This window comes from Plecotus auritus, assembly GCF_963455305.1.
Source record: "Plecotus auritus genome assembly, chromosome: 8".
NCBI classification, from domain to species: Eukaryota; Metazoa; Chordata; class Mammalia; order Chiroptera; family Vespertilionidae; genus Plecotus; species Plecotus auritus.
In genome coordinates this window covers 97240047-97262559 of record NC_137782.1, presented here as the reverse complement: position 1 = coordinate 97262559, position 22513 = coordinate 97240047, and the positions used below count along the sequence as shown (strand labels likewise).

General features: G+C 50.6%; 1 protein-coding gene across 3 annotated transcripts in view; it reads left to right on the top strand.

Annotated features, from left to right (window-relative positions):
• Positions 1-453: 453 nt before the first annotated feature.
• TAF4 (TATA-box binding protein associated factor 4) overlaps positions 454-22513 on the top strand; it is a 69430-nt gene continuing 47370 nt past the window's right edge. For all 3 annotated transcript variants that reach the window (XM_080686994.1, XM_080686993.1, XM_080686995.1), the window contains exons 1-2: positions 454-713; positions 796-1761. In XM_080686994.1, the coding sequence (XP_080543120.1) occupies positions 488-713; positions 796-1761 (1192 nt within the window). In that variant the 5' untranslated portion in view covers positions 454-487. The remainder of the gene's footprint in view (positions 714-795; positions 1762-22513) is intronic.

Here is a 22513-nt window from a genome sequence, read left to right as displayed (position 1 = left end):
CGACCACAGACAAAGAGAAAGCCCCCCGCCCCGTCCGACCCGGCCTGCCCGGCGGTCCGCAGCCCTACACCCCCCAGCCCCCAGCCCGCAGGCACCCACCGACCGTAACCTGCCAGGGAGCCCACCCAAGCCCCTGCTTCTGCCGCTAGCAGCCATTGGCTGCGCCTTTTAACCGAGCGCAGCGGCCAATCGCGAAGCGCTGGGCAGCGGGCGGGGGGCACCGCGGCCAATGGGGAGGCGCCGGGCGGCGGGCGGGGGCGGGCGCGCCGCCGCGCCTGCGCAGTGCACCAGCGCGGCCCTGCCCCCCTCCCCCCCAAGCGCCGGCCTCCCGCGCCCCCCGCCCGGCCGCCGCCCCCGCCCCGCCCGGCGCGCGCCGCCCCCCGCCCGCCCCCGCCGGCTGCCCGCCTGCCCGCCTGCCCGCCCGCACGGAGCCGCCTCCCCGCCCAGCGCCGGCCGAGCGGCGGCGGCGGCGGGCCGAGGAGGAAAGATGGCGGCGGGCTCGGATCTGCTGGACGAGGTCTTCTTCAACAGCGAGGTGGACGAGAAAGTGGTGAGCGACCTGGTGGGCTCGCTCGAGTCGCAGCTGGCGGCCAGCGCGGCCCACCACCACCACCACCTCACGCCCCGCGCGCCCGCCGCCGCGCTCGGGAACCACACCGGAGCCGGAGCGGCCGAGGGCGCGCCCGCCGCGGCGCCGGAGCCGCCCCCCGCAGGTAGAGCGCGGCGCGGCGCGGCCTGGGGCGGGCGGAAGCCGCCGGGCCCACTTCTTCATCGCGCCGTCGCTTGTCCCCGCAGGGCCCGCCGCCAAGCTGAGCACACTCGAGGCCGGAGCGCCGCCGGGGCCCGGAACCGGGGCCTGCGGCGGGCCCGGGGCCGCGCCAGCCGCCAAGCCCGCCGCCCGCAACGGCCCGCCCGGCGGCCCCGGCGCCGCGCAAACTTTGAATGGAAGCGCCGCGCTGGGGAACTCACTCCGCGCCGCTGCCGCCGCACCTGCTGTCAGCCTGCTGCACAACGGGCCCCCGCCCGCGCCGCCGCCCAAGCCCGCCGCCGCCACTGTCATCCAGACACCGCCCTTCCGCGGCGCCCCCGCCGCGCCCGTGCCCCGCGCCCCCTCACCCCCTGTGCCCCCCGCCGCGCCCCCCGCGCCCGTCGTCGCCCCGCCGCCGCCAGCCGCCGCCAGCCTGGCCCGGCCGGCCGGCCACCCGGCGGGACCCCCAGTGGCCGCGCAGAACGGGGCTAGCGCTGCGCCCGCGCCCGTCCCAGTCCCCGCGCCTGCCCCGGCCCCAGCCCCCGCGCCCGCCCCCGCCCCCGCGCCTGCCCCGGGTCCCGCGCCCTCCCCCGCGCCCTCCCCCGCGCAAGCCGCCAACAGTCAGCCGGGGCCCGCTGCTGCGCCCGGGCCCTCCGCCGCGCCCGTGCAGGTGGCCAAGGCAGACTCACCCAAGACCGCGTCTGTGCAGCCGGCGCCCCCGCCACCACAGACCCTGGCGGCCAGCTGCCCGGCCGGCGCGGGGGCCGGCATGATCCTTGGGCCAACTATGCAAGGGGCGCTGTCCACCTCCACTGGCCTCCCGCCTCCTGCCCCCGGCACCCCTACCGGGCTGCCCAAGGGCTCTGCCAGCGCGGTCACCCAGAGTCTGCCTAGGACGCCCTCAGTTACTACCAGCGGTATCCGGGCCACACTGACACCCACGGTCCTGGCTCCTCGTCTGCCACAGCCGCCCCAGAACCCAACGAACATCCAGAACTTCCAGCTGCCCCCAGGTGAGTGACCACTGGGCGGGGGGAAGGGTCTTTGCTGCCCTAGTAGAGAGTCCAGGAAGTTATGGGACTGGAGGACCTAAGGTCATGGGTCTTGCACGGGCCTGCGGCAAGCTCAGGTGCACCTCAGCCCAGATGCTGCGAGTGTGAGTTCTTGCACACCCAATGTGATGTGGCAGCCGGGATCTGTTACCTTGTGCTGCCGTTGGCTTCAGCTCAGGTCTTTGCATTGCAAAGTTTTTGTGCCAGTGCTCACAGCTCCTCTGCTGGCCCTGTGTGCCCTTGCTTGGTGTCTCCTCTGTGGAGAGCAATAGCAGGGGCTCCCAGGTACACCGTACTGGGTTACACAGGGTGTGGAGACATAGCCTGGTTCCATGGTTTTTCCACACTTGGCGATTTCCCCTCCTGTTTCTGGGTTCAGGCATATGGCCTGTGTTCTCACTGAACTTTCCTGCTCCTTTGGTGTCGGGCTGTGATATGTACCCTGAAGGTGGGTCAGGCAGAGTGACGCCCCTCCTTGAGGCTGGGCAGGTCTGCATGGAGAGCTTCTGCTTCCCTGCTAACACCCGGGTGACAGAGGTCCTGGGCACTTTGGGAGACTCCTGGGCACATACCTTTCCTGGGCTGCAGGAATATTTCAGCTCTTTTCTTGTTGAGCACAGTGTGATCATTGAGAGGACCTCAGTTCCTTTGGTTATTACCATCCAGTGACATCAGCGGTGGGCACGTGCTCTCCAGGCAGTGGGTTTTTCGGATGTACAGACGGACAGCCTGTGTCCTCCACTCTCAGTTTCCTGTCAATTCGCCATCCTTTCGGGTTCTTTGGGTGTGACAGTGCAAGGGCCCCACAGTCTGACTCGTCTTGCTGCTTCGTTCTGGGATTCTTAGGCAGAGAGAAACTTTACACTTGTGGTGCCTGCTTTCTGTTCTGTCTGCTCCGCCTCGCCTGCGGGGACTGAGTGCTGTGCTTCTGGAGAGCTCCTCCCTTGCTGTGTAGTAACGTGTGCTGGTATTAGCAGCTGCAGAGGTGGCAGGAGTAGTAGAAACAGCACCTCATGTCCCCTCGTGCTTGCTGGAAAGAGCCACAGGTCACCCTGAGAAAGAATTCCAGCGAGTTAAGAAGGAAAGGCTTCCTGTCACCACAGGTGAGCTGGTCCTGGGGGCAGAGCTTGGCGGGCATCTGTTTTGATGGGGCTTGGGCAGGGAGGGACACGGCCACCAGGACCAGTGCTGTGGGTGGTGGTGGGGCAGCATGCCAGGAGGAAAGGCCATTGAGGCGGAAGTTACCTGAGCACATTGTGTTTGTTTCTGAGTTTGTTTCTGAGTTTGTAGGGGTGTTTTATTGGTGGCTCTGTTTTACTTGTTATGTATATTTTGACCTTTTAGTAGAAAGTATGGCTAGTTGTTAGGGCCATTTACAAAAGGGAATTCAGGGTTGTGATACGTGATGTAAGCTGTCAGGAGGCTGTTTACCTGTCGGTGAAGGCCCCTTCAGTGGCCCTGCTGGCTTCAGCACTTGCCTTGTTTCAGCAAGGACAATACCTACGCAATACTTTTGCTATCTAGACCTGCTGTGAGCTTGTCCATGAAGTTTGTGAGGTGGGCACTGGGCCTGGCTTGCAGAGGTTGTGAAAGGCATGGTGTTTGGGATTCACGGGATCCCCTTGGTGTGATTCCTAGTGTAGGGACAGTGACCCTAGACTCACTTGCATCTTTTCTTCTAATGTCAGTGTGAGGGATGTCTTTATGTGACAGGTAGACAAACATCGTAGTAAAAATTGTGCCCAAAGTCTTGTGAGGCTTTGCATTAGTCCCATGTGTGAGAGCGCAGGACAGCTCATAGTGACATTTGGGTGACAAATGCTGAGAGCTATGCTTTAAAGGAGCCAGATGTTTTCTAGAAAAAAAAAAATGTTTATATCTCTTCATACCCCTCCTCCCTAGTTGATATTCTGATAGGAAACTATGATTAATTAAGTTACTCCATTTTAATAACAGTACAAGCAAAAAAAGTAGAGTTGAAACTTCTCCCAGTGCCCCCAAAACAGTGTCCTCTTTTAAACAGTACAATTTAATTCTGTAAACCAAAGTGACAGATGTGAATATTCTAGCTACATCACGTAATTGGTAAGAAAATACTAAATTCTCCTATTGGATGTTTCCTTTCCATTTAAGTCTTTCATCATAAAAAGATATAAAGCGGTGGTAGAACTAACTTACAAATATGACTCTTGCTTGGCTAATAGATCATTCTTGTTACAACTGTGATACAAACGCTTGGGGAGGTATTAGGAGTCTCAGGGTTGTTAAAGCCACACACATAGGTGCCAAGTGAAATAACAGACTGTGGGCAGTTGGAATGAGTGAAGGAAGCCCGTCCTCCCAGAACCCTCCCTTCCTGGGGTCATTCTGGGTGACAGGGAGACTACCAAGACTGAGCTTGCCAAAAACCAATTCAGCACGAGCCCACCGTAGGATAACACTGAAGAATCCAGGCCCAGGGATGGCCTCCAAGGGATGGTGACCCTTGTCCCTCTCTCCTTTACACCTTGTCTGTCCTGCTTCCACAGAGGATTTGCTCTCCTGTGGCTCTAAGGCTTGGCCAGTGTGTGCTCTCATTCCAGGGCAACACCATTTTCCCCACTGGCCAGGGACCTTGCCCTCAGGGACATTGGCATGTGACTTATTTGAAGTGAACACTCCTTCCTTGGCCGGGTGGTTCAGTTGGTTGGAGTGTCATCCGTACACCAAAAGGTGGCGGGTTCCATTCCTGGTCAGGGCAATACCTAGGTTTTGGGTTTGAACCCTGGTCTGGGTTTGTATGGGAGGCAACCCAATGTTTCTCTCTCTCCCTCCCTCTTCCTCTCTTCCTCCCTCTCTAAAATAAGTAGAGTGAACACTCCCTGGGGTAATATGCCTATAGAGACCAGTGTCTGCGTGTAGCTTCCCTGACAGGTGAAGTGAATGATTTGTTGGTGGGGAAAGAGAGAATCTAGTGGTAGCTGCTAGTGCTGCTTAGGCCAGCTGAGTCGGGAGTGTGGTCCCCAGCTGGTTGGTGGAGCATGTAGCGCCCAGCCCTGAAGTTAGAAGAAATGGAAATTCTGGTGGCTGACTTGTAGCAAGTGCTTTGACATGAGGGATATTCTTAGAAGCTGAGATTTTGTTACTCAAGGACACTGTTGCTTTCTGATCTGGGGAGGAACATATTTCCTTAGAGCCTCGGCTTTCCCAGCTGGAAGAGGGGTTGGCGTTTGTGAAGCCCTTGAAATTGCATCTGGTGAGCCCTGTACACCGCCACCATGGAGCCTTTAGTATTCACACATTGCCCCAGCCCCTTATGTTCTCACTGATTTTAGAACTTCATGTGGCTGTAGAGGCAGCGAAGACTACACACAGCTTTGTTCCCATTCAAACTGTCCAGACGGCTGTATTCTCAGGGACCCAGGAGCCTGCTGCTGTGGCTGAAGCTGGTTCTATGAGAAGAAACCAGCCCATCTTGTTGCAGGGGGTCCCAGACAAGTGGGTCTCGCTTAGGCCAAAGGCCTTAATCGAATTTTTCTTTGGCTATACTTAGGTAACAGTGATGTTTGAAAAGAAAAAGGACTAACTTTTTGAGAGCTATCCATGGCCAGCACTGGACAGCTCTCCTTGGCCTAGCACCTCTGTACTGCCCATGGAGGGAGGCCCTGGGGGTGAGCAGGGATCCCTCTTTCTCACCCTCTGTCCAGGCTTCACTCCTGGATGTCCCCAGCATCATTAGGGTGGACAGAGCTGTCTGGGTGCTGGTATTGGGATGATGTTTCACGCCGATGTGGGTGTCTTTTGGAGTTGGTGGTCCTCACATTTTAGCAACCAGGTCGCTTAGTCTCTCCCCGCTGCTCGCTGTAAAGGGGGCTGACTGCCCTGTGCTGAGGGATTAGGGCTGAATTACCGGAGTTTGTAAAGTGGACGGCTCTTCCAGCTCTTTACAATTTGCCACATGAGGGGCAGGGCCCTATTTGTGGGGGACCCATAATAAAGCGTTTAGGGAAGTGGTATCCTGGCTTCATGGGTGGTTGGTGGACCCAATGGGCCAGAGGGCTGGCTCCCAGGGCAGTTCTGCCATCACCAGGAGGTCCAATGCCTGGCTCTCAGGTGCACTGAAGGAGTTGCTCTTAAACACCTGCCCAGAATTCCACACATTTATAAATATAGTAGAGGCCCGATGCACGAAATTCATGCAAGGGGCTCGGCCCTCGCAGCCCCAGTTTCGTCTGGAAGGTCATCTGGCTGTTCGGTCTAATTAGCATATTATGCTTTTATTATTATAGATGACTGAAGAGCTTTTTTAGTCATGTGAGTTGATCAAAATCTAACAAACGGTTTTGAAAATCTTGAAGCAGAGATTTGAAAGGACTCTGGAGAAAGTCGCCTCAGATTTGGGGAAATTTGCACACTTCTCAAAAGTACTTTAATGTTTCTTCTCGTGTTGATGGAGCAGGAGTCTCAGGCTGGCTCCCTGGTCCTGGGAAATAGTGACTGCTTAGTGCTGTCATCTCTGACAGTCGCCGCAGGCTAGAGGCCGGCAGCCATGACTTGACGGACCTCTGACAGTCATCAGACAGGTATAGTAAGTCAGAAGGCAGAGGGAAAGGGCTTCTGCAGCAGGCCCCTCTGTCCTGAGTGCTGTGTGCCAGGAGGGTGACAGGGACTGTCCTTTCCTGTGGTGGCATGGTGCGTTACACACACGTGTATATGGCATGCCTTAGAATAATTCCTCTACCCCCTGTGAAGTAGTGAGTGCTGTAAAGTTGTGTGTGAGACTGGAAACTGGGTATCTTTGTGGTGGGGCCACGAACTCTTTGAGTTAGAACTTCTGATTTTTATTTTTATTTTTATTGATTTCAGAGAGGAATGGAGAGGGAGAGAGAGAAACATCAAGGATGAGAGAGAATCGTTGATTGGCTGCCTCTTGCACACCCCCTACTGGGGATCGAGCCTTCAACCCGGGCATGTGCCTTTAACCAGAATCGAACCCAGGACCCTTCAGTCTGCAAGCTGATGCTCTATCCACTGAGCCAAACCAACTAGGGCTGAACTTCTGATTTTTGCATGTCCTTAGATATCTAGTCCAAGTAATCAAAGCGTTCAGGAAACATATAAAAATTGCCGAGGTACATGCCCTTGACCGGAATTAAAAAAATGCATAGGTGTCCCCTCTCTCTCCCATTTGTCTGGTTCCCTTCTCTGGCTGCCTATCTGTCCACACACTGCTGTGTGTGAGTAGACTGAGGCTGAGGCAGGGGATGGAGGCCATGGCTGGAGGCAGGGGCTGAAGTTGGGAGTTGAGGTCGTGGATGGGGGTTGGGGGAAAGGGCTGAGGGTAGGGAACTGAGTTAGGGGGTGGAGGCTATGGAGCTCCCCGCCCTGCCACTGTGGGTGTCGTTGCTGGGTTGGACCTTCGAGTTTCCCTTTTGAAGTTAAAGCCTTGATGGGATCTTTCTGCCTCTCCCACGTGGCCTGGGAGGAAGGAATGCACGTGCTTCTCTTGACCCCGATCCATGAGGAGCAGTGTGTCCATGTGAAGGGGGTAGGGTGGGATATCCCACAGCATTGGGGAACTTGCACCCCAGAGGGCCTATCTCCAAATGGTTTCTGAATCCAGAGGTTGGGGAGAAATGAAGACAGTTCTTTATGATGCCATCAGATGGATGTCAGATTTCAGAACCTGAGTGGCAAACGATAGGAGCTTCTCTTGCCTGAAGTGGCTTATTTTGGGGTGTCAGTGGTCTGAGTGGACAGAGCAGGACACTAGGAGCCAGGACAGCTAATCCCTCCTCCCCAGGCTGTGTGTATGTGTCCCGGTGTCAGTGTGGCAGCCGCTGGCCTAGAACAGATTGCACAGAACAGGGAAAGGCTCTGGCGGCAGCCAGTGAGACTGAGCACTTTGGGGAAAGAAGGTGCTGGTGAGGGGGCAGCCGTGCTGTGGACATATTCACAGGACATGCTGATAGATTTGAGGTGAGGGTTAACTGAGATTGGGACTGCCATCCCTGGAATCTGGCAGTTGCGGAGGGGAGGAGGACCAGTGTTCCTGTTTTGACATGTTTCCGAGAGGAAGGAACAGAGGTGTATGAGGCAGTGAATGTAAGGCAGGGGTGCAGGGAGAGGTAAGAAGAGGTAGGAATTTGGGAGTCATGGCATCTGATGGAATTTAGAGGATGGCAGGGGAGAGGCGGCGATTGGGGCCAGGCAGAGTGGGTCCTGAATGCTGCCAGGTCTCTGGGAAAGAAAGGTATATGTGAGGCACTTGTTTTAAGATTTTTTTGTTTTTTGTTAATTCTCACCCAAGAATATTTTTCCATTGATTTTTAGAGAGACTGGGAGGGGGAGCGACAGAGAGAGAAACATGGATGTGAGAGACACATTGACTGATTGCTTCCCACACAGGCCCTGACTTGCGCTGGGGATTGAGCCTGCAACCGAGGTACATGCCCTTGACTGGAATTGAACCTGTGACCCTTCAGTTAGAGGGCTGGCGCTCTAACCACTGAGCAACCAGCCAGGGCTTAAGATCTTTTTTTTTTTTTTTTTTTTAAAATATATTTTATTGATTTTTTTACAGAGAGGAAGGGAGAGGGATAGAGAGTCAGAAACATTGATGGGAGAGAAACATCCATCAGCTGCCTCCTGCACACCTCCTAGTGGGGATGTGCCCGCAACCAAGGTACATGCCCTTGACTGGAATCGAACTTGGGACCTTTTAGTCCGCAGGCTGACGCTCTACCCACTGAGCCAAACCAGTTAGGGCAAGAGCTTTTTTTTTTTTTTAACAGATTAAAAAAATATTTTTATTGCCCTGACTGGTTTGGCTCAGTGGATAGAGCGTCGTCCTGTGGACTGAAGGGTCCCAGGTTCGATTTTGGTCAAGGACATGTACCTTGGTTGCGGGCATATCCCCAGTGGGGGGTGTGCAGGAGGCAGCTGATTGATGTTTCTCTCTCATCGATGTTTCTATCTCTCTATCCCTCTCCCTTCCTCTCTGTAAAAAATCAATAAAATATATTTAAAAAATATTTTTATTAATTTCAGAGAGGAAGGGAGAAGGAGAGAGAGACAGAAACATCAGTGATGAGAGAGAACCATTGATTGGCTGCCTCCTGCACGCCTTCCACTGGGGATCTAGCCCGCAACCCAGGCATGTGCCCTTGACCGGAATCGAACCTGGGATCCTTCAGTCTGCAGGCCAACACTCTGTCTACTTGGCCAAACTGGCTAGGGCATAAAAGTATTTTATAATGTAGGGATGTTTGTCATTAAGAGTAGCAATTGTCTCCTGGCTCCTTTGCCTTTTTATTTATGAAAATGACTTAGAATAGACTTTGGATGGATAGTTGAGTTGATAGACTCAGGTGGCTTGCAGTTTTTGTGTGTGCAATCCTAGACTTCATGCCTTGTGCTGAGGGACGGTTCACGAGTCTATAGGTTTCTGGAGCTACATGGACCCGTGAAGATAAGCTCCCTTGGACGAAGCTACTGAGGCCAGCAGAGGTGAGGAGCTTTTCAAAGACCTTATGGCCACTTAACAGAGGGGTGAGGCCTGGAGAGAGGCCCTCGGGGCTGGCTCCTTCCTGTGGCATCTCTTCTGGTTGTGTCCACATGAGGCAGTGGATACACAGGGACCAGGCTTTTTAAAGAGAAATGCCACGAAGGGAAGTGTTTGCATGCCCAGCAAGAGGCTGACTGTGCCTAGGAGCTGGCACATGTGTGCCAGAGACCCGGGGGTAGGAGGTGAGCATGTGTCTGGCGGCCGCTGGACTTCCTCGGTTAGCAGGCACTTGTCCTTCATGGTCCCAACTTGGAAGGTCTGAACGGCTCCTGTGGGCTCTGCGGTGATCACACCAGCTAGAAGGGTGAGTGGTCTGGAGGCATCTTCGTCTGGGGGTGGTCCCTTTCTCCTGCACAGGGAGCTGCAGGAGCTGCTGTGCCTGGGGGCTGCCTTGGTGGACAACCATCAGCCCTGACCTGGCCTCATGGCTGGGCGCTGGCTTGTGAGTTTGGTCACTCAGTCAGCAAATGTTCACTGAGCACCACCTTCAGCCAGGCCCATGTCCTGCCCTCTGATGGGCTTGTGCTGGGACCACAGCAGATCCGAGTGTGGTGAGGGTGTCCAGTTGGTGGTGTCGTTTCTGAATGGAGTCTCATCAGCTGCTTTGTCCCAGCGCACTGTCTTAGGCCGGCGTTCCGTCTGTCGTGTTCAAATGGGCACTACAGTTCCTCTGCTACTTTAACCTGATTAAAAACAGTCAGGCTGGTGCCACTTCGTCATGTACTTACAGTTGGGAAACTTGGTCCAAAAAGTCTGCTCTGAGAGCTCTGGAGTGAGGTGGCGAAGATGGTCCCAGACCAGCTGCAGTTGTGGTGGGCTCAGGAGGCACAGGCAGCCCCGAGTTGGCACTCTTCTGTGTCCTGAATCCAGGCGGGCTCCTGCACCCTGCAGCCATCCCTACTTTCATGTCACACTTGGAAGTTTGGAAACCATTGACGGGGTGGCATCTACTAGTAGGGTGCTGATCCTGAACCCTTGGTGGAGGCTGCCCTCACCCAGCATTGGGGATTCCTGCCCAAACATGCCTCTGTGGGTCCCTGAGACTGTGCTCTGGGATGGCTTGGTGACTGCAGAGCTGCCATCCTGCTGGGACCTATTGCTCTAGAGAAAACCTAATCCGGAGTTGGATTATGTCATTTAAACAGTTTAATATGCCAGAGGCCCGGCTTTGGGGACACAGGCAGCATTTCACCTCCTTGAAGATACACTCAGGCCGCAACAACCTGTGAGAGCACAGGCAGTAAGAAGTCACCAAACTCAGTTCTGTGTCTGCATGTGAGATGGTGAGGTGTCTGTGTGTAGGACACAGGTGGGCACGGTGTCCCGTGTGAGTCCGTCTCGGCATCTGTGAAGGGCCACATGCTGGTGAGGTCTGTGTTTACCTGTGTGTCGAGGGCGTGTTGGTCCTAGGATTCCCTGCAGGTGTCCCCTTCTGGGGACTGGAACACGGGCCTGGACCTCGGGGTGGGTTCTTTACCTTTACCTGCGAGTTCTTATTTCTCTGAAAGAGGTCTGAGCTATTAGGATAACTTTAGCAACCACTTGTTCTGGTGGGAGGTCCTGGAGTGGTTATTCTCATAGTTGTGTGTATCTTTGAAACTTTATCAAGCTAGCCCCTGGATGTTCTGTGCAGGCTGGTGGGCTTCCGGCTGGGAGGGTGTGGTCTCAGTCCCCTCAGTGTGCAGGCCGAGCGCGCTCTTGGCTGCTCCTTACTCGTCCCCTGGCTGGGCCTGCTCCACTTGGGACCTCACGGTTTCTGTTGCTTCTGGAATGAAGTCCGGCCTCCGGATGGTGGACTGAACCTGGGAGGTGTCACAGTCTTGTCCCAGCTCCAGCACAGCCCACTTCCTCCCTCACCAGTCAGCAGGCCAGGTCATGGCTGCCCTTTGCAGTCGCTGGCTCTTCTACCCAGGACATTGTTTTCTGGACACCCTGCTCAGCACTCTGGCCCCAGGTCCCATGTGCCTGCTGGACGCCTGGCGTTTCTCAGGACGCTGTGTCTCACTGGGGCTGTGTCCGTGGATTTGGCCATGGGGCAAGTGGTCCTGAGCCTGTGAGGTGGGGCTCTATGGGTTCACTGAGGGCCGGGGGCATGACTGGCTGGTCTCATTCTGGAATCTGAGCATGAGTGTAGCGCTTGCGTGGTGGGCGTGCCTGTGGCCTGAGTTAGGGAGTTTCCTGGAGGTGTTTGTGGTCTGTCTACTGGGCAGACAGGCTGGGACTTTGGAAGGCCTTTAATTGAGACAGGGGACTAGGTGAGACAGGGCCCATGTTTAGGAGTCAGATGCATGGATTTGAATTAGTCACAGTCTTTGGTCCTGGTGCAGCCTGCCTTATTTATGTCATTTAAACAGTTTAATAAGCACCTACAGCCTAGCCGACGTGGCTCAGTGGTTCAGTGTCAATTCCCGGTCAGGGCACATGCTTGGGTTGCGGGCTCGATCCCCAGTAGGAGGTGTGCAGGAGGCAGTCTATCAGTGATTCTATCTCATCATTGAAGTTTCTATCTCCTCTCCCTCTACCTTCCTCTCTGAAATCAATAACAATATATTTTAAAAAATAAGCACCTACAAACACCACCCCAGAAGAGCTGGGACCTGGCCGGCATCCCACCTCACCTTTGGCAGCTGCTGTCTCACCCCATGGTCACCACACCTTCACTCCTCTTTCACACCTGCTTGTGGCCTCTTCCCAGACATGGCTAAACACATACATGGGTTGATTTTAGCTTTAATTTAGTAGGAAGAGCACCAAGCTGTGGGTCAGCTTTTGGGACACTGTGGCTGGAGAGCAGGTCGCCATGCCAGGGTGGTGGGTTTGGTGAGTGCAGAGTGATCAAAAGTGGCTGGGGGATCTGGTATTAGGTGGGTCACATCCGTGTGATGGGGATTGTTCACCAGGTGTTATTGAGAGTGGAAGGAGGACACTGATTAAAGAGCCCAGACAGAAGGATTGTCTTGGGCAGGGTATCCCGGAGTGTCCAGTGGCTGTCCCACTCCTGCTGCTGATGTCCTACTGGGACTAGTCCCAGGTCACTGTGGAGGAAGCTGCATGTGAACAGATGGCAGTGCTCTGCATGCCCATGGCACCTAGGACTGAGCCTCGCCTGGCTGAAAGGAGGCGCCTTGAGCCCGTGTCCCACGTCCTGTCCCCCTGTTGTGCGCGGGCTCCTGGACGCATGCCCTGAGGCTTTGCCACTGTACTGGGGCCCGGACATCCCAGTTCTGCCAGTCAGCCAGCTACCAGAGGCTACTTCTTAGGGGGGTTAGGCCATCTCCTGGAGTCTCTAATACTAGCAACATCATTTTTTAAAAAAGTAAATAGTTTGTTTAGAGCCGCTTTTGTTTCACAGTGATTCATCGACCCACCTGCAGAAGGACATCTGGGCTGCTTCCCGTTCTGTCAATTAAGAACAAAGCTGCTGTAAACGTCTGTGTGCAGGTTTTGTGTGGACACCAGCTTTCAACTCCTTTGGGTAAACACCAGGGAGCGTGACTGCTGGGTCCCACGCGTCTGTTCAGTTTGTAAGAGACACCAAGCTGCCTTCCAAAGTGGCTGCACCAGCTGCATTCCCACCAGCAGTGAAGAAGAGTTCCCGCTGCTCCACGTCCTCGCCAGCACTTGGTGTTGTCAGTGCTCTGGATTTTGGCCGTTCTGATAGGTGTGCAGTGGAATCTCATTGTTTAATTTCCATTTCCCTGATGACTTGGACGCGGAGCATCTTTTAATTTGCTTACCTGTCATCTGTGTCTCTATTTGGTGAGGGGTCTGGGAAGGTCTTGGCCCATTTTTAACTGGGTTGTTTGTTTTCTTTCTGGGTTTAGAATTCTTTGTATCTTTTGGAAAACAGTCCTGTATCAGATGTGTCTTTTGCAAATATCTCTCCTCTCCGTGGCTTGTCTTCTCATTCTCTCGGTATTGTTTTTGTAGAGCAGAAGTGTTTAGTTTTAATTAAGTTCAGCTCATCACTTTTCTCCTTCATGGGTCGTGCCTTTGTTGTAAAAAGTCACCTCCAAACCCAAGGTCCTGGAGGTGTTCTCCTGTGTTGCCTTCTAGGAGTGTTACACTTTTGCGTGTTATGTTTAGGTCTGTGCTCCATTTTGGGTTAATGCTGCGTGCAGATTCATTGTTTTGCATGTGGATGCCTGGCGGTTCCAACACCACTTATTGAGGAGACTGTCTTTTCTCCCTTGAGCTGCCTTTGCTCCTTTGTCGAGATCAGTTGACCCTATCTATAGGGGTCTATTTCTGGGCTCTCTGTCCTGCTCTGTTGGTATATGTGTTTGTTCTTTTACCAGTAACCACGCTGTCTTGATCACTGTAGCTTTACAGTCAGTCTTGAAGTCGGTGGCGTCAGTTCTCCAACTCTGTTCTTCACCTTCATTGTTTCTTTGGCTGCTCTAGGTCTTTCGCCTCCATATAAACTTTAGAATCAGTTGGTCCATATCCTCAAAATAACATGCTGGGTTCTGTTGGGGATTGTGTTGAATCTACAGATCAAGTTGGGAAGAACTGACATCTTGACAATATTGATTCTTCTTGTCCATGATCATGGAATATTTCTCCATTGACTTAGTTCTTTAATTTTATTTAAAAAATGTTTTTATCCATTTTAGAGAGAGAGGAAGGGAGAGGGATAGAGAGATGGAAACATTGATGAGAGAAAAACATTGATTGGCTGTCTCCTGCATGCCCCCTACTGGGGATCGAGCCTGCAACCTGGGCATGTGCTCTGACTGGGAATCAAATAGGAGACCTCCTGGTTCATGGGTCACACCAGCCGAGCAACTTAGTTTTTCTTTGATTCATTCTCAGAGTTTTGTTGTTGGCTTCATATAGACCTCATATGTATTTTGTTAGATTTGTACTTAAGTAATTCATTTTTTGGGTGCTAATGTGAATGGTGTTGTGTTTTTAATTTCAATTTCCACTTGTTCATTGCTAGTTTATAGGAAAGTGACTGACTTTTGTGTATAAACCTCATAACCTGCAACCTTGCTGCAACTGTTCACTAGTTCCAGGCCTCTGCTGGCACAGGGGCGGGGCTGCCCTGCGTGGGAGGGGATGGGAGGAGGAGCCTTAGAAGCTGATGGGAGGGGATGTCCAGTTTCCATTCTGCAGGTGGTTCTGCCTGTCTCTGTCCTTCTGGACCAAGGGCAGGAAGGGTCCCGAGAGAGCCAGGTTCCACTGCCCCTCAGCCCTCAGAGTGTCAGCTGTCCCAGCGGTAACTAGGCAGTGAGCAGTGCCCCTTGGGAGGGAGGAGGTGTGTCCGGACTTAGTCCAGTGATAGACTGTCCCTCTTGCCAGTCCCTGACTCTTGAGTCCGTGTCTTTAGAAAAGGTTTTGGTACACCAGGATCCTCACAAGGCAGGCCTTGCTTTGGGGTTCAGAGAGCAAGGTGCCCCTGTGCCCAGGAGGGAGCTGGCTCAGCCCGAACCCTCTGGGGCTTTAGGAGACATTCAGGGTGATTTCAGTACTCGTATTAGAAAGCCACCCTCTGCAATGACAAGAGGGTGCCTCGTGATGGGGCTGCATGGGCATGGTGGCCAAGCAGTGTTGTTGGCCCTGCCTGTCTGGGTGCCCGTGGGAGTGGCGGAATGGTGGAGGTAGGAGGAAGAAGGTCTTGGGGTGAGGCTGGTTAGTCAGCTGCCCCGAGTTGGGATGCCCTGGTGGGGGAGTCAAGGCGCGGACTCCCTTGACTGTCACTTCTTCCCACAATTGAAGTGTGATCATGTGGATTTATATCGCTCTGTGCTCTTACTGAGGAGACTGGGGTACCAACTGCCTCAGGACAGCAGAGTCCCCGGAAGTGAGAGTGAGTCCCCTGCACAGTGACACCAAAGCCCTACCTTATAAGAAAAGAGTACCTGTAGGAAAACAGATGGTGACTTTTTGTGACTGCGTGTTGGGAGGTTTCCTAGGACAGGAGCAGCACGCTCCTGGAGGAGGAGGTGACAAAGTGGACTTCAGGATTGACAGACGTTCAGAAAGTGGAAGGCGGGTGTGCAGTGAGGGTGCAGCTGGCGAGAGTGTGCCCAGGGTGCAGGGGGAGGACCCACAGCTCCCAGTAAGCGGACTCAGCTCTGTTAAGAAGAGCAGGAGGTGTGCACAGACAGGAAGAAGATACAAAAACCAGCAAGCGTGTGACAGATACCCACATCCCACAAGGCTGTGCAGGTGAAAGCCGCAAGGCATACCCAGTCAATCCACCCTCAGCACGCTGTCATTAAGGGACCCACCATCCCTCCTGGCAGTGAATGTGGAGGGTGGGGAACCAGCGGGGACAGTGGGTAGGAGCACAGCTTGGCAGTGTGTACTGCCAGGTCCAGCAGTCCCGCTCCATGAGAAAAGAGACCCTGGTGGGAAGCTTTGGCCTTAATTGATAATAGCCCAAACCGGGAAGAATCTGGAGGTGTATCAGGTGATCCATCCACAGTGTGCCCTCACCCACACCAGGAGCAGAGTGCTGACACCTGCAACGATGTGGGGGCAGGGTCTAAACATACTCTGCCCTGGAGAAGCCAGAACAACAGCCCATCACTGTCTGACCCCACCAAGCGGGGTTCTAGCAGTTTAGCTCCCCAGTGGGGATTGCCGCCCCACTGGAACTGTTCAAGTTGATGGAAGTGTGTTCAGTCTTGATTGTGGTAGTGACTGTACAAATGTGTGCATTCGCTCAGACTCATCAGATTGTATATTTAAAACGGGTGCATTTTTTCTCCGTAAGCTGCACAGCTGTACAAAAAAGTTCACCGTGGTTTTCTCCTGCCCTGGTGCTGCACAATTGTTTCAGGCTGCAGTGGGAGTTGTGATTTGTGTCTGTTTATTGGTTTGAAATTCAGGTCTGCTGTCTCCTGTGTGTGAGACAAGAAGTTGTTGTGCTTGTGAAAGGCGGTTTCCACAGCCCAGGGGCCACGAGCAGCCTGGTAGGGACTGCAGGTAGCACCTGCCACTTCCACCTGTCTGCGCAGGTGATGACCTCCGTCGTCTTCACTGGAGAAAGAAGACTGGGTGTCTGTGGGGGCTGTGCACTAAACTCCAGGTCTGCCGAGCCTTCCTCTGGGTGCACTGGTTTTGGGGTGGTCACGAGAAGACAGTCTGTACTTACAAGTCTTTAATCGTTACTTTCTCCCCAAGTAATACATGCTCATCATGGTAAGTTTGATAAAGACAGAATAATGTGGGAAAGAAATGAGTAGTAATCTGTAGTTCTGTCACCAAGAAGTCTATAATTGTCCCTGATGTTGTCCTGAGTTTTGATGTTTCCCACATCCTTACCTGTTCTGTGGTCAGGACAACTTTAATGGATGGGTAGTGAGTTAACATTCGTGTGTTCATTCTCCAGGGCTTATCGAGTGCCAACTCTCTGTGCCGGGCACTGTCACCTGTGAAGGGGGTGCTGCCGGAAGGGGAGCACGTGCCCTTTCCCTGAAGCTCAGACACAGTGAGGCAGGCAGGTGTGGAGCGGAGCAGGTGTTCGGGTCTGGTTAGGGAGCCTCTGAATGCTGGCAGAGGAACCTTCCAGACAGCAGGCTGAGCTGGAGCTGCATTCTGGTGGGGAAAGTGGTCACGGGTTGAAGAAGTGGCAGGCTTGCTGTGAGTGTGGTGGGGGTGAGCGTGGTGGGTGACGGGTGTGAGTGGGGACAGTGTGCCGTTTCTCTCCTGCCTGTGCGGTGGCTCTTCCTGCCTGAATTTACCTGGATGTTACCTGTCTTCATGTGCGTGTCCTGAATGTCCTTTTCCTGTTAGTAGTAAGCACCTCTGGGATTAATTTTTGCATATAGTAAGGCGAGTTTGCCTTCGGAGGGTCCCAGAGGTGGCCTCTTTTGGTCCCCTCACATCTCTGTCCTGGTTGGCAGTGAGCGCTCCCTCACCAGAGCAGTAGAGCTCTTGGCTCCTGGGTTCTCCTTGCCCTGGGCCTGCAGGGGGACTTTTCTGGCCAGGCTTGGGGTTGCTGCGACATGTCATTGCTTCTGGGTTCTGAGTGGAGGTGGCCAGGAAGTCCATTGCAGCCACACGGATGCGCTCAAGATGGTATTGCTAGTTCAGTTTCTGATGCAGCAGGTTTCACCCATAAATGTTTTGATATGATGTTTGCCTCACTCCTCTTGCACAGAGAACCTTGGATCCTGATGAAATGAAATGAAGCATCTATGTACCTGGCATATGCTACCATATACTTAGCTATGACAGTGAGACACAGTGTAAGGTTCTTTGTGTGTTCAAACTCCATGGAAATGATTCTGTGTGTGTGTAATGTTACCACTTAGATATACAGTTCACTTTTGTTTGTTTTAGTTTCTATTTTCTGTTTGTTTTAAAAGGTGAAGGTGAAGGGGTTAAGCAAAAACAATAACAACAAAAACCCCCAAACAGACACAGACAACAGTATGGTGATTACCAGAGGGAAAAGGTAGGGGAGGTAGAAGAGGGTATGGGGGGATAAATGGTGATGAAAGGAGATTTGGGGTGATGAATACACAATACACTATACAGATAATGTAGTATTGTACACCTGAAACCTATGTAATTTTATTAACCAGTGTCAACCCAATAAATTCAGTAAAAATGAAAAATAATAATTTTATGTTTTGAATCTGTGGAAGATTACCATGGTACAAAAGCCAAATTTTCTAGATTCACTTTTGGTCTGTTCCCCTTCCATCAATACCTTTCCAGTGTTAACTTCAGTGCTTTCTGGGCCATCCTCTCCGGATGCATTTTGTAGACTGAAGCAGGTGCGAACATACACACCTTTGGTTCTTTTTCTCACACCAGCAAGGGCACAGACATCAATGTGAAGCTTGATGTTTTTTTTTTATATTAATATATTTTATTGATTTTAGAGAGGAGGGTGAGGAGGAGAGAGAGAGAGATGGAAACATCAATGATGAGAGAGAATCATTGATTGGCTGCCTCCTGCATGACCCCCACTGGGGATTGAGGGCTCAACCCAGGCATGTGCCCCTGGCCAGAATCGAACCTGGGACCCTTCAGTCTGCAGGCTGACGCTCTATCCATTGAGCCAAACCAGCTAGGGCTGCAGCTTGAAGTTTTTCTTTTTGTTTATTAATCCTCACCTGAGGGTATGTTTCCATTGATTTTTAGAGAGAAAGGAAGGGAAGGGGAGGGAGATAAAGAGAGAAAGAGAAACATGACGGAGAGAGATACATGGATGGCTTGCCTCCCACACTCGCCCCAACTGGAGGTGGGTGGGGGGTGGGGATTAAATCTGCAACCCGGATACATACCCTTGACTGGGAATCAAACCTGTGACCCTTTGGTGTGTGGGCCAGTGCTCTAACCATTGAGCAACCGTCTAGAGCCCAGTTGAGTTTTTTTTCCCCCCACTTTTTTTTATTAAGGTATTATATGTGTACATATCTTACCATTGCCCCCCCCTCACCCCACTCCAATACATGCCCTCACCCTCCAATGTTTTGCATCCGTTGGTTACTCTTATATGCATGCATGTAAGTCCTTCGGTTGATCTCTTATTTCCCCCACCTCTCCCTAACCTTCCCGCTGTGATTTGACAGTCTGTTTGATGCTTTACTGCCTCTGTATCTATCTTTTTGTTCATCAGTTTATAATGTTTTTTATTATCCACAAATGAGTGAGATCATGTGGTATTTTTCTTTCATTGATTGGCTTATTTCACTTAGCATAATGTTCTCCAATTCCATCCAGGTTGCTACAAATGGTAAGAATTCCTTCTTTTTTATGGCAGCATAGTATTCCATCGTGTAGATGTACCATAGTTTTCTGATCCAGTCATCTGCTGACGGGCACCTAGGCTGTTCCCAAATCTTAGCTATTGTAAATTGTGCTGCTATGAACATAGGGGTGCATATATCCTTTCTGATTGGTGTTTCTAGTTTCTTAGGATATATTCCTAAGAGTGGGATTACTGGGTCAAATGGGAGTTCTGTTTTCAGTTTTTTGAGGAAACTCCATAATGTTCTCCACAGTTGGCTGCACCAGTCTGCATTCCCACCAGCAGTGCACGAGGGTTCCTTTTTCTCCACATCCTCGCCAACACTTGTCGTTTGTTGATTTGTTGATGATAGCCATTCTGACAGGTGTGAGATGGTATCGCATTGTCGTTATGATTTGCATCTCTTGGATAATTAGTGACTTTGAGCATGTTTCATGTATCTCTTGGCCTTTCTTCTGTCTTCTTTCGAAAAGATTCTATTTAGGTCTGTTGCCCATTTTTTAATTGGATCATTTATCTTCCTTTTATTAAGTTGTATAAGCTGCCTGTAGATGTTGGAGATTAAACTTTTATCAGTGATAACATTTGCAAATATGTTCTCCCATACAGTGGGGTTTCTTGTTGTTTTGTTGATGGTTTCTTTTGCTGTGCAAAAGCTTTTTATTTTGATGTAGTCCCATTTGTTTATTTTCTCTTTGGCTTCCATTGCCCTAGGGGCAGTATCAGTGAAGAAGTTCTTTCGGCATATGTCTGAGATTTTGCTGCCTGTGGATTCCTCTAGTATTTTTATGGTTTCCCGTCTTATGTTTAAGTCCTGTATCCATTTTGAGTTTATTTTTGTGTATGGTGTAAGTTGGTGATCTAGTTTCATTTTTTGCATGTATCTGTCCAATTTTCCCAACACCATTTATTGAAGAGACTGTCTTGACTCCATTGTATGTTCATGCCTCCTTTGTCAAATATTAATTGTGCGTAGTGGTTTGGGTCGATATCTGCGTTCTCTGTTCTATTCCATTGGTCTATATGTCTGTTCTTGTGCCAGTACCAGGCTGTTTTGAGAACAGTGGCTTTGTAATACAGCTTGAAATATGGTATTGAGATCCCTCCTAATTTATTCTTCTTTCTCAGGATTGCTGTGGCTATTCGGGGTCTTCTTTTATTCCAGATGAATTTTTGGAGAGTTCTTTCTAGGTCTTTGAAATATGCCGTTGGTATTTTAATGGGAAGTGCATTGAATCTATAGATTGCTTTGGGTAGTATGGACATTTTAATGATGTTGATTCTACCAATCCATGAACATGGTATGTTCTTCCATCTGTTTACGTCTTCCTCTATCTCTTTTTTCAGTGTCCTGTAGTTTTCCACGAATAGGTCTTTTACCTCCTTGGTTAAGTTTATTCCTAGGTATCTTAATTTTTTTGGTGCGATGGTAAATGAAATTGCTTTTTTAGTCTCTCTTTCTGTAAGTTCACTATTGGTGTATAGAAATGCCATAGATTTCTTGGCGTTAATTTTGTATCCTGCTACATTGCCAAATTCATTTAAGTCTATTAGTTTTTTGATGGAGTCTTTCGGTTTGTTATGTACAATATCATGTCATCTGCAAATAAGGACAGCTTTACTTCTTCTTTTCCAATTTGGATACCTTTTATTTCATCTTCTTGTCTAATTGCAATGGCTAATACTTCCAGTACTATGTCAAACAGGAGTGGTGAGAGTGGGCATCCCTGTCTTGTTCCTGTTCTTAGGGGAAATGGTTTTAGTTTTTGCCCATTGAGTATGATGTTAGCTGTGGGTTTTTCATATATAGCTTTTATTATGTTGAGGTATGATCCTTCTATTCCCACCTTGTTGAGAGTTTTTATCAAGAAAGGGTGTTGGATTTTGTCAAATGCTTTTTCTGCATCAATTGATACGACTGTGATTTTTATCTCTCAATTTGTTTATGTGATGTATCACGTTAATTGATTTGCGGATATCGTACCATCCTTGCATTCCTGGGATAAATCCTACTTGGTCATGGTGTATGATCTTTCTGATGTACTGCTGGATCCGATTTGCTAGAATTTTGTTGAGGATTTTGGCATCTACGTTCATGAGGGATATTGGCCTGTAATTCTCTTTCATTGTGTTGTCTTTATCTGGTTTTGGTATTAGGGTGATGCTGGCTTCATAGAAGGAGCTTGGAAGTGTTCCTGCCTCTTGAATTTTTTGGAATAGTCTGAGGAGGATAGGTTTTAGTTCTTCCTTGAATGTTTGGGAAAACTCTCCCGTGAAGCTGTCTGGCCCGGGGCTTTTGTTTGCTGGAAGCTTTTTGATGACTGCTTCAATTTCTTCCATAATCACTGGCATATTGAGCTGTTTAAATTCTTCCTGATTGAGTTTTGGAAGGTTATATTTTTCTAGGAATATGTCCATTTCCTCCAGGTTGTCCAGTTTGTTGGAATAGAGTTGTTCGTAGTATTTTTAAGAATTCTTTGTATTTCGGTGGGATCTGTTGTTATTTCACCTCTTTCATTTCTGATTTTGTTTATTTGGGTCCTCTCTCTTTGCTTCTTGGTGAGCCTGGCTAGAGGTTCATCAATCTTGTTTATCTTTTCAAAGAACCAGCTCTTGGTTTTGTTGATGTTTTGTAATGTTTCTTTGGTCTCTATGTCATTTATCTCCACTCTGATCTTTATTATTTCCTTCCTTCTGCTTACACTGGACTTTTCTTGTTGCTCTTTTTCTAACTCTTTGAGTTGTAGGGTTAGGTAATTTATTACCATTGTTTCTTGTTTTTTTGCAGTATGCTTTTAGAGCTATGAACTTCCCTCTCAAGACTGCTTTCGCTGTGTCCCATAGATTTTGGATTGTTGTGTTTTCATTGTCATTTGTTGCCATGATGTTTTTTATTATTTCCTTGATCTCTCTGGTAACCCAGTCATTGTTTTATAGCATGCTGTTTAGTCTCCATGTGTTTGATTTCTTTGGATTGTTTTTATTGTAGTTGATTTCCAGTTTTATGCCATTGTGGTCTGAGAAGATGCTTGCTATGATTTCTATCTTCCTGAATTTGAAGAGACTTTGCCTATGTCCCAACATATGGTCTATCTTTAAAATGACACATGTGCACTTGAGAAGAATGTATATTCTGTGGCTTTGGGGTGAAGTCTTCTGAAGATGTCAATTAATTCCATCTGGTCTAGTGAGTCATTTAGGATTGATGTTTCTTTGCTGATGTTTTGTTTAGAGGATTTGTCCAATGGTGATAGTGGGGTATTAAAGTCTCCTACTATGATTGTATTGCTGTCAATCTCTCCCTTGATATCCTCCAGGAGATTTTTTCATGTATTTGGGTGCTCCTGTATTGGGTGCATATATGTTTACCAGAGTTATTTCTTCTTGTTGGATTGCTCCCTTTAGTATTATGAAGTGGCCTTCCTTATCTCTTGTTATGTCCTTTACTT